Source organism: Drosophila mauritiana, chromosome 2R (assembly GCF_004382145.1).
Source record: "Drosophila mauritiana strain mau12 chromosome 2R, ASM438214v1, whole genome shotgun sequence".
NCBI lineage: Eukaryota > Metazoa > Arthropoda > Insecta > Diptera > Drosophilidae > Drosophila > Drosophila mauritiana.
In genome coordinates, this window is record NC_046668.1 from 1,191,975 (window position 1) to 1,204,714 (window position 12,740).

Sequence of the window (12,740 nt, forward strand, 5' to 3'; positions counted from 1 at the left end):
TGACATTGCTAGCTTTTGGATGGCTGAGTTCTACGTCAGCTGCTAGCTGCTGCAGTACTCGGATCGCCAGGAAAGGCGCGCAATTGACTCCAAAGGTTACTGTTTTCAGTTCGAAATCTCTGATTTCCCCTCTATTGTTACGGAAAAGTATTCGCTGGAATGGAGTGTGTCTCGGATCTACCCAGATCTGCCGATACATTTTCTCGATATCGGCGTTGAACACGTATCGGAAATAGCGCCACTTCAGAATTTGAATGGTCAAGTCGGACTGTAAGACAGGGCCAGCATGAAGGATATCATTTAAACTGGTACCATTCGATGATGGGCTGGAGGCATTGAATACTACACGGAGTTTAGTAGATACGCTCTCCGGTTTTAAGACGGCGTGATGTGGCATATAATAGGCGTTGCAATCATGCGTAGGAAGAACTTGTCGCATGTGCTTTAAGTCAAGATATTCCTGGATCACCGAATCGTATCTCGCTTTCAAGGCCTCATCTCTTTTTAGACGCTGCTCATTTCTTAAGAACTGAGCCAACGCGAAAGACCTAGAATGCCCTAGCCCGGAACCGATATGTTCTGGGTCGCGAAAAGGCAGAGTAACGACATATTTGCCGCACTCGTTTCTCGTGGTCGTTTGAAGGAAATTCTTCTCGCACATGGAATCGGATTCTTTTACCAACTTTGTTGGTATATCCTCCACCTCCCAAAATTTTGTGAGGAGTTTGTCCAGTGAATTATCGTACGCGTGGGAGATCTGTGTCGAAAAAGAGGAAATTCTGCTTTGGGCTGAGGCTGAGACTGGCCCAGTTAGTACCCAGCCGAAAATGGTCTCTTGCCCCAAGAGAGAGCCACAGATGTTGGTTTTTGCTCCACTCAGAAGCACCGAAGGCAGGATGTCGGCTCCGATAAGTACATCTATTTGTGCGCTCTCATAGAACTTTGGATCCGCCAATGGAAAATCGGGAAGATCCCGAAGGAAATTTTGCGGAATTGGGTAGGAAGGCAGATTTCCGGCTAGTTGAGGGAGGACATAGGCCGTCGTCTCCAACTGCAACGCGGGCCTAGTCGGAGATCGGATGGTGAAACTGCAGAGCTTCTTGGACTGAGCAGCTACTGTTTGGTTTAAGCCCGAGACTTGGGCTTGAACCACCTGGAATGGTAATCTAATTAGATTGAACAGTCGCTCGGTTATGAATGTCGCTTCTGATCCGGAGTCGATCAGGGCGCGTGCCTTAAAGTTAGTGCCAAGATGGGAGATATTGATTATGGCAGTGCCAAGAAGGATAGCTCTTGAGCCCGTGGCGAAATAATTTTGAACACCGGCTTGCTCATTTGGAACGAAATTGGCCTGATTAGCGGAAATTGGCCTTGCAGGATTTGAAGGGCTTGAATTGCTGGAACAGAGGTTGTTTCGGTGCAACAACGTGTGATGCCGGCCACGGCAAGTAAAACAATTGTGAGTGCTTTTGCACTCACGAAGCTGATGTCCCGTTGCGAAGCAGTTTAAGCATAACTGCTTCCGTTTAATGTAGGCTGACCGGTCGTCAACCGACATTTGGAGAAACCGCGGACATACACGGACAGGATGGTTCTCCTTGTTGCACAAGTCGCAACTTTTCAATTTTGGAGCCACTTTCGCCTCGTAGGAATTTAATTTTCTAGAGGGCCCACTTGAGTTTATCGCTTTGGAATGCGACTGACTCGGTACGGACGGTCTCACATCATCGATTGCTTCTAGGGTTCGATGACGTTCTGTGAGGAAGGTGTTCAGCTCTCCCCATGTCGGGATGTCGGCTTTCTTATGTAGCGACTGCTCCCATAAGGAGAGAGTTATCTTCGGGAGCTTGGATGAGCACAGATATACCAGCAGGCAGTCCCAGTTCTCAGTGTTGATGCCTGACAGTTCTAAGGAAGTCAAGCAACCTTGAACAGTACTTTGCAGTACCTTCAAGGCCGCCCCAGATTCCTGTGGTATCGACTGCACATTAAACAGTATTTTCAATTGACTGTTTACCAACAATCGTTTATTTTCGAAACGCTCTATCAGGTTTTCCCACGCAGAGCGGAAACCCTCGTTGGTGAGAGGCGAAATCGAAACTATGGCATGCGCGTCGCCACTTGTTTTGGCATTTAAATGGAATAACTTTTCAACCGGAGTCAGCCGTGGATTATTGATATAAATGGCTGTGAAAAGATCCCGGAAAGTCGGCCAGCGAAGATAGTCGCCTGTGAAAACTTCTGTATCGCATGGAGGCAACCGACAGCCAGAGGAAATGTAGGCCTGGGGCGCAGCGTTCGCGGTTGGGATGGACTGAGAAGTGCCCTGCTCGATTTTATCAACGAGCTGGGCAACACACCTTTCATAGACTGAATAGCAATAATTGTATTTAGCCCTGAGAATAGGCATGTTGCTTGCTGCCGCTTCGCCTGCTGACACAAGGCACTCTGAGCAGAGATCGTATTCCTTTTCAACCTTGTCCCATAGGGTTCGGACTTGGTCGCGACGGACGCCAAGCATCGTGACAGTTGGAGCTGCGGATTCCGGAGTGTTGATCTGAGCCTCAAATTCGCTTAAGCGGTCAGAAACCGAAATGAATTTGGCTAGCGCTAGATCTGAAGCAGCCATATTTTTAGCTATGCGCTGTACTGTGGCTTTGGATGGAGTAGCACAGTCGTCGGAAATCTGCGCAGGCGTTCTCACCGAAATGCTTGGGATTCTTGGACTCTTGGGCCCTTGTGGTGAAAAAATAGACCTGGGCTTGTCAGCGGACAATTTCTTCTTATCCCCGATGGGCATAATCGAAGAAATACGAAACGGAAGGGAAGCGGTTTTGGAGCCCGGTCAAACTTTTGAAAAAGTAGACAGATTCCTCAGACTGCACTTAATAATTTAAGTGGTGTAAAATTTACGAAGTGGAAACGTCGTAGTTTAGACTGATCGGACAGGTGACTCGGAGTGAACAGCGAATTGTATAAATGACCTGTGATTTACGGTAATTGGGTCCACCTTATTTATGGTTGGAACCCTTGGAAATTGGAACACAGTGATATAAAATGTTTATTAGAAGGAAGAAAATTTTATTCTTTTATTTACAACTGGAAACGGAAAAAATGGAATGACTGGAATTGAAGTCTTTTCTCCGCGCTGTAAATACTTCTAAAACAACCACAAACTAATATCCCAGCAATACGAAAAGGAAATATTTGTCGGGTGAACGACTTGTATTTGGCCGTATTATTTATTTATGGATGATTATTTTTTGAAAATTTTCAAAAAAATATTTAATAAATATTAAAAATGTTTAATTTAATTTAAAATGTATTTATTGTTCGGAAATTCATTTGGAAATATACGGAAAAACATTGATGGAAAATAAACGCCTTTTCCGCGTCGGCACTTGGAATAAATTTTATTTGTGGTATGGACTTGCCGACGGGAAACAATCAAAACTTAGGTAAACTTTGGTTATACGCAATGTAAACTTTGGTACACTTTGGTTAAAGGGAATGCAGATAATCTGCGCAATGTATGTCGCTAATATGTGTGATGTACATGGAGATGTGTGCGTATATGTAGGTATATGGAGATGTATGCGTATATGTATTTATATGGAGATGTAATGCATGCAATGTATATGGGTAAATGGCGGGTAAATATTTAATTAATATTTTACTTTGAATGGCCAGAGGGTATGTGTTGTTTATTGTTGTATTTGAATGTATAGCGAATTGTGTTAAGCGGACTGCGGAGTTGAAGCAAAAAATGTGCGAAATTTGCGAAAAGAATTTGGCTTGCGTTGGACACAGTGAAAACGAGAATAGAATTTTTGCCACTTTTGGCAGAGTGTTGGACTTTAGGAATTTTCACTGAACTTGGCACAAATTAATTTCACTTTCTTCACATTTGGAATTTTTCATTTTTTGGACTGAATGAATATTTAAATATATTCGGAAAATTGGGACTTAGAAATTTAGAACGGTGTAATATGGCGGCGCCCGTGAGAATGGATAAGTACTTTTCTTTAATTGCCTTTTGTCGGATAAATCCGTTTGATTTGACAATAAATCTCAGCAAATTGAACGAAATTGGATTTTCGAACCTTTTGCTGCAGACCGGCAATTAAAGGGGATGGAAGTTTCGTACTTATCTTATAAGTTGGTCGCTGGTGGACAAACTTGAAAAATCCAGGATATCCGTCTTCGAAGGACCAAAATGTAAGGGTGATGGGGTTGCTGGTCCTGGAAATTTCCTAGTTTGCTGAAAATCGAACACTCGGAGAAAAGCGAACACTTGACTTTGTAAATGCGCGGGCGCGACCGGGCGTACGTTTATTGATCGTGGTAGTTATTTCATACTAAAGCTTATTCTAATGCGTTGGGTTCTCCCAAGCGCAGCGGAGACTCCTCGGAGACTCTGTGGTGAAGAGCGGGAGAGCGTAAAAGGGAGTGGAGAACGTAAGAGGGAGCGGAGAGCGGGTGACAGTCCAAACCCCGTAACTCGAACAAACCTTAACTGAAATCATGAGATGTCAAAAGGCAGAAAAACTCCATAGTTCCATTAGAGATCTTATAGGCAGATCTATAATTAAATACAATTACTCCATTCACTCCACTACTAACAGAAAACCAGTAGATATATTTTTTGGTAGAAAAGTAGCAAATAATCCTAACCTACAACAAGCAGAAAGACAAGAAACCATTGAAAAACTTATAAATAAACAGGAGAAAGATTTAGAATTCCACAACGAAACAAAAGACCTATAAGGCAGCCGACGAAATTTACTTAAAGAACAACAAAAGATTGGGAACCAAACTGTCATCTAGATACAAGAAAGAAATAGTAAAAGAGAACAGGAACACAACTGTTTTGACAGAAACAGGAAGAGTTATTTACAAAGGACTAATACGAAACTAAAACATCATTTACATCTTACTGGCTGCGTGCACAGCTGAAGTACAAATAATTGATTACATCAATTCCGAAATAGTAACGCTGACGACTGGACTAGCAAAAGTACAGACAGGAACGTTTCGATTAATTCATGTGATTGATCTAGAACAATACCAGAACACTCTTGAAAAAATTAACGCTACAGCAAAAACCAAACTAAAAACATATGACCCAATACTACCGTTTATCATTGAGGAAGTTAAGAAATCCCAAACATTAATCGACAATCTAAGAGTTAAGAATAAGAAGAAAAGGCATATCGAAATGTTAGGTAGCGCATGGAAATGGTTAGCGGAATCTCCAGATAGCAGGGATTTCGATATAATACAGGAGAAGATTAATGGAGTATTGAAAAATAATAATAACCAAGTTATTTTATACAGAGCCATTATAGAAAAGATAAATAACATTACTCAGGCTACCAATAGCATTACCAACAGTCTAAAATATGAGGGAAATGCGCAAAGAGACATAGTACCACCATTATGTTCCAGACCCAGATGCTGAAGGAAGAAATGTTGAATCTCAACCATGCTGTGCAATGGGCAAAAGCCGAAATAACCAGTCCTCTGATATTAGGCGATGAGGAAATTAGACAGATAAAGAAGGTACTAGAAAAAGATAAAATGCCATATGTCAATTTCGAAGAAGCACTGCATATAGCGGAGATAAGTATAGCGAGCAATGTTCCAATGTTAATATACGTCATAAAAATTCCCATAACAAATTCCGAACTTTGCAGTGAGATATTAATTAAGCCAATTAGAATCGAACAATATGTCAATAAAATAGAAAGCGAGAATATAATAAAATGTAAGGAAAAACTTTTCTCAAAAATTGTTAACTGTAATAAATACAATGAAATAACCATCTGTAAACATAGAAATATAAGAGAAATAAGCAATTCGCCCTGCCTACCAAACTTACTAAAAGGGAAACCTGCCAACTGCACCAGAACAAATAACCAACACGTCCCAAAGTTGGAAGATCTGCTACCAGGGACCATCTTGCTGAACAGCTTCACGGTCACAATTAATATTGACGGGAAGACCACCAGCCTCAACGGTACGTTCCTCGTAACCTACAACAATTCTACCATAGAAGCAAAGGGTCAAAAATTCGAAGCAAAAGATGCCGTCTACGCCAAGCCAACCTGAAGTGGCCATCACCCAAGTCGAAGAGAAATTATCATTGGAGCTGATGAAAGAATTAAATGCCAAAAACATCAAGACGATAAGTTTACTGAAGACGACATCACACCTGGTCGACATATCTTTTGGAGGTGTTTTGGAGGTCATTATCATCTTGGAAAGATCGTCAACAAAGGTACTTGGTGTCGCACGAGCGTCCGGTTGCGAAACATACGTTGCACCTGCATAACATAAAAGTGCAGACGTAGCGTCTGCTCAATTTCCGTGAGAATCAGCGAGCCAGCGAGTGCAGCAAAAATCAAAGCAGAGCAGCACCGACGCCGGCAGCATATGTGGGCAGGCGAAGTTAGGTAGGGACAAATTTGTCAAACTAAAATCAGTTCTGGTTTTTTAATCAATTAATAAAAGCCTTACGGTCCTAACACAAAAAAAATATTTTTTTTATTAATTGAAACTCTTTTGGAGTTAACTTATACAAAAGGTTAATCCTTCTCCTAAAATTTTTCAACTTTTTACGATTTCTGTTAAATTTTATGAAAAAAATTTTATTCCACCATTGTACATAAAGATATATATATAGTGACGTATTCACATAATTAGTACTGTCCAAAGAAATAAGAATATGCTGAGTGGCACAAACCACACAATCCACATCCACTCATTGTATACAATCAATATCCCAAGCGGGCGATCTCGCTCCCGAAATAATATAAACAAGAGGGCCATATGTGACATATTCACATAATCAGCACTCTCGGAAAAAATACAGAGTGTCGAATTTAATGCAATGTAACTCCAACTTGTGCTTGCTGCATAAATTTTTCTTAATGTTTTTGAAAAGTAAAGGAATCCTGGTGATCCGTGCTTCGTTGACGTTGGCCTTGTCTTGTCGTGTCGTCACAATGGTGCCCATTGTTGGATAGAGTAGTTGGTGGCGGAAAGCTCAATGTATTTTGGTGATTGAATTGTCGATTTATGCCAGTAAGATTTAAGAGCTTTCTTTAACGCGTTGCTTAAATTATACAAAAAATATAAACTGCAAGTACGTTGGTAGTTAATAATAGTGATAATATATAATAATGTACAACGCTCGTTGATTAACCTTTTTTTATTATTATAATATAAAAATAGGATAAAGAAGGCCATTAATAACACTAATGGGTTTCTGAGCTATTGTTCTGTAAGCTGTGATTTATAATTGTAATGTCTATTGCTGTTAACCTAATAACCTAATGCGTATCCTAAAAGATAATATTATGGATACTGTTCCTTAATTATAATGTATACAAATGTACCGTGGAGGCATCGTGCTATTTCTAACAGTGTGTTGTGGAACATTTTCACCTATTTATTTGAGGTACTATGATAGGGTGGTGAATTTTCGACTTGAACATTGGAAAGATTTGATAAGTGTGATTGATTGGCTAAGACTTAATAGACGACTAATTGTCGCAAAATATAGTCTTTGAGTTTGAATAGAGGTTCATTAACTGCATTATTACCGTATCTATTTCAGTTATTACAACAGTTACCTACTATACTGTCTGCCAGTATACCATCATGAACAGAGACTTAACAGAACATTTATTTTGTACCGGCGTTATGTACTTAAGTTCGGTGAGGGGCTGTATATAGTTTTTTGAAGAGCCGGATTCGCTAAAGATTTTTATGGTTTTCCCTGCTACCTTTCTTTCTATAAACGGTAGCAAGGACCTGTGGCAAAAAAATATGTAAGTTCGTGGTCAATATCCTCAACAGCTACTGTTGCCCCTTGTTTATAATTATTTTCATATGACTCGTCTAGACCTTCTTCTTGGGATAAATGGTTAACTTTTTGATGTTTTGGTCCTGTAAACCTGGCAGTGCCACTATTTGGTCTCTTTGTTATATGTTCATGTTGTTTTTGATGTCGAGTTGGCCAAACATTGCCTAAGTTGGTTTGATCGAATGGTTCGCATGGATACGTATCAAACAGTTGAGTCGGTGCCTGGACTGGTATTTGACCTGCTTGACTGTCAAAACTGGGCACAAGCTGGCGCTTGCTAAATATGGGTTTTTACCTTGCATATAAGTGCTTCTACCGCTATTAATTTTTTTCCCAGCTTTGGAACTTTGTCCTGAAAATTTGTTGAGTGGTTCAGAATCAATTGATATTTGACTCAACCTCCTGTGCTTGAGCAAGGGCAGTTGGTAAGTCCTTTTGTCAGCGTAAGTTAAGTCAAGGCGATTAATTATAGCCTTAAAATTCAACGGTGTGCTGATCAAATCTAGCACGTTCTTTGCTGACTTTTTAATTCCCCTCGTTTGATTCATATACATTAAAAGCGACATGAGCCGCTTTTCTCCACGACACATAGGTTTCGCTTTCGCCCTCAAAGTCTGGCAGCGACAATGTCTAGCGATTCATTACACGCTACACCTAGTATAATTTTCAGCATCTGTGTAAGTTTCAACTTCTGGGGTGTTCACTGTATATTTAAATATGCGCTCATTAATCGCTTGTAATTCTTCGTCAAATAATTCTTTTTGACTTTCAAGCGCCTCTATTACGGCACTTTTTACTAAAGCTTTCAGTTGATTTGCTGATAACTCCATTTCACTAGTTTTGTTTTCTGATTTCGCGTTTTTTTGGCTTGCGGTTTCTAATTGTCTAGTCCCTTTTAATATTCTATTCCAACATGATATTAAGTCAGTCGTGTATCTCTTTATTACGGTCACTCATCAATATGTTATTCATAAGCTTCAATAACCTTCACGTGTGTATGAACAATAATCAAGGGGCGTTGTACTTACAATATGTGTGACGTTTTGCAATATCTAGTTTTTTTTATGATTTTTTATTGTATTCTCCGCTTGACTAGGTCTGCTATATCTGTTGTGTTTCTCCTTTTAATATCGTGGGTTTTAGATTTGGTTGTCCGCTTGTTATATTGTGCGTTTTAGATTTAGTTGTCTCCTTTAGATATCGTAGGTTTTAGGCTTAATTGGGAGCCAATTTTGGTTAATATATTTGACCATATTTATTTGTGTAAGTATAAAAATTATAATTGAATTTATGCGGTCTGCACTTAATTAGGCGAATTCGTATGTTTGTGCGTGATGATGACCGACGCGTCTTATCTCAAAATATCGACTGATGATTACAAATTAAATGTCTTAAGATTACCCTACGTACTTCAGCAGAGTTTAGCTCTCCTCTCGAAAGTTGCGATACTCTTACATCAAGGCGGGCATAAGCAATATGTAAGTGACTCCAGTTAACTTATATAACCAATCAATGTAAACATAAGGGCAGTATAAGAAAGATTTTTGTCACTAACATTTAGTCTTAAGCTTAAATCAAATGAATAAAGACGTGATGTATTTCTCCGATAATTTTTTATTTCTTAGCATTATCCTTAGGTAACTGACGGGACATTAATTCGACTCTATAAAATACAAACATTTCACAATATATATATCTTTATAATTCTCTAAAACTCATCTATCGTTCATTATGGAATAAGCTCTGTTTGTTCTGCGGGCGGACAATTTCTCAATCAAAGTAAAATCGAACATTTTTGAATTTTATACATGTTCCGTTCATCACTGTTCCTAATAATAATAATATTAAATTTGACGAAAAGCATGGGTACATGTATATAGTTTCCATTTCGGACGTCTGGTCACATTAACTTTATCTAAATATATACAGTTTTATATATACAACTTATGCTAGAATGGATTTTAATAATGACTTATCGCCTATTGATATTTTGACATTTATCACAGATGAACTGCTGCAAGCATACAAAAGCAGTAGTGGAGAAAATGAAAAGGCTAGGACAATTGTCAAGTTTCTTGAGCGATGGAATGACGATATCTCCATTGCGAAACTCAAGGGTCTCACTGTTGAATTTGAATCAGGTAAAAGGAAATTCTACTTATCAATGCTTCATATTATTAATTCTTTACTTCAGATTTAGAGTGGTTCAATGTAAGTTGTCCCTTATCGATAACAGGATTGCAAGGAAAAGTTATCATATTAGACTTTTTCACATATTGCTGCATTAATTGTATGCATGTATTGCAAGAGTTGCACTTATTGGAAGAACGCTTTCCAATAGAAAGTGGTGTTGTAGTAATTGGTGTTCACAGTCCTAAGTTTGAAAATGAACGCAATGCGGCAAACATTATGTCCGCTGTACAACGATATGGAATATCACATCCGATTGTTAATGATTCACGATCTGGAATGTGGCGCGCTATTGGCATTCGTTGCTGGCCTTCTCTGTTGATTCTAAGCCCGTCTGGTGTTCCCATGATGTTATTAATGGGCGAAGGGCATGGAAAATTCCTACAGGATTTTTTTTCTTCTGCCCTATCGTTTTTTAGCCGTCAGGGTATAATTGACCATAGGGGTTTACCTATAAAATTATTTCGTGATTTTCAACCAGCATCTAACTTGCGTTTTCCCGCAAAGATCGTTCGAAGCCCTAATGGCCAGTATGCTATTGCTGATACGGGGAACAACAGGGTGCTTGTGCTTACAGCAGGCGGTGTGGTACAGCACAGAATTGGAGGACACCAGCCTGGTTTCGTGGATGGAAACCTTACAGTAGCACGGTTTAATAATCCTCAAGGCATTGCATTTCTTAATGAAAACGTTTTGATTGTAGCTGACACTAAAAACCACGCCGTTCGTCAGATCTCTCTAACAAATGCAATAGTGGAAACTCTTGCCGGCACAGGAATTCAGGGAAATGAACGAATAGGTGGACGTCTAGGTCCATTGCAGCCACTGTCGTCACCGTGGGATGTTGCCATATTTCGAACGAGGGACATGGATATGTCCTTTCATCTTGATGAACGTAACATACCAGAAAAAACAATTATCCTTATTTCCATGGCAGGCACCCACCAGATTTGGGGCTATTTTCCCGAAGGAATTATTTGGTGGAAATTTCGTAAATTTGAGCCTTGCTGCTGTGTCTCACTAATAGGAAACGGTTTGGAAGAAAACCGTAATAATTCTTACCCACAGAACGCTGCATTCGCACAGCCATCTGGACTGGCTATAGCGGGAGACGTTTTATATATAGCTGACAGCGAAAGCTCTAGCATACGCAAAGCTTCTATGATAGATGGAAAGGTGATGCCCGTCGTCGGAGGAGATCGAAACCCTCTTGTATGTTCCATGTCGTGAATTTCATTTATATAGTCTTTAAAATTAATGTATGATTTTTCTAGAATTTATTTGCATTTGGCGACATTGACGGTAGACTATTCAGCGCGAAACTCCAACATCCGTTAGGAGTGACTTTCAATGATGCCAATAACAGACTCTATGTTGCTGATACCTACAATCATAAAATCAAAATTATTGACATCGATTCAAATGATATATCTACTCTACAAATTAAGAGCCAAGAAAATACTAACCTGATTTTAAACGAGCCCGCCGGACTGTGCTTGGATGCCAGCGGAAAAAAATTGTTGGTAGCTGATACCAATAACCATTTAATACATATTATAGATTTGGTAACGCTTATAGCACAACCGTTTGGTTTAGATTTCAGACAAATAGCGTCCGCTAGTGAAATTGATGCGCCACAAGATATACAAAAGGCTACAGAAAATAATATAATTAAAACATTGCCTCTTGATTTAATTAAACCAAGTAAAATTTTTTTTAATCTTCGACTTTCGCCCATATTTAACTTTACGAAGGAAGCTCCTCAAAAATGGATACTGAAAACTGTATGTCAATCTGTAATAGTAAATCCATCGTCTGGAACTCTACTTGATGGGATGTGCCACATGCAGGTGCAGGCTACTAGGCCTGATTTTATGTGTGAAAGCAGTCAAATATTTACCATCGAATTCGTATTAAATTTATGCCTCTCAAATTGTTGCCTAGTAAAAAAAATTACAGTTTCTATAAAATGCGATGACATGCCAGAAGAATATATATCCATCCATAACGTAAATATTGACATTGAACAATAAAACATGTTTTAATAGAAAAGTTTTGCATATATCAATGATAATGTTTTGGTATGTACATTTATATCCTTTACTCTCAGTGTTCGGATAGTTGTTTTAAATAATTTATTACCGTAGAGTAATAAGTTATATTGGTTTCGTTTCAAAAAGTACCTAGTCGACATAAGTATTTTGACAAAATAAACACTAAACATTTTGTCGGTGAATCTATTAAATGACTTGATATGACTATTTTTTTTTTTAAGTAAGAACTATAAACTTAAGAATTAACAAACGAATATTTATTCATTGAAACTTAAAAGGATATAAGAAATTTAACAAAATATAATGATTTTTTGTATCGGCATAAGTATTTTGAGAATCCTTAATACCAAATAAAAGGTTAAATGTTGCTTAGTATTGAAGTATGGAAACAATTAATAAAATATATATCCTCCTTTGGCATAAATAACTTTTTGGAGTCGGTCCGTTACGGAATCCATCAAATTGTGGAGTTCCAAAGGGAACTGATCTCAGAAATCGTTTCCTCTCGAGTTTTGTGTAACTAAATTGTTCTTTTGAGTCTTGAAAGAGACTAGATGTTCCAATTAATATTTAAATCTCGACTTTCAGGTGGCCAGTTCAAGACGGTGACTCCAACATCCTTAAAA

At 38.8% G+C, this 12,740-nt stretch overlaps 1 protein-coding gene across 1 annotated transcript; it reads left to right on the plus strand.

Moving 5' to 3' along the window:
• Window positions 1-9,775: 9,775 nt before the first annotated feature.
• Window positions 9,776-12,489, plus strand: LOC117138508 (NHL repeat-containing protein 2). The gene is made up of 3 exons (XM_033300646.1): window positions 9,776-10,011; window positions 10,065-11,272; window positions 11,335-12,489. Exons 1-3 carry the CDS (start codon window positions 9,825-9,827, stop codon window positions 12,091-12,093), a joined length of 2,154 nt encoding a protein of 717 aa, XP_033156537.1. The 5' UTR covers window positions 9,776-9,824; the 3' UTR covers window positions 12,094-12,489.
• Window positions 12,490-12,740: the final 251 nt, after the last annotated feature.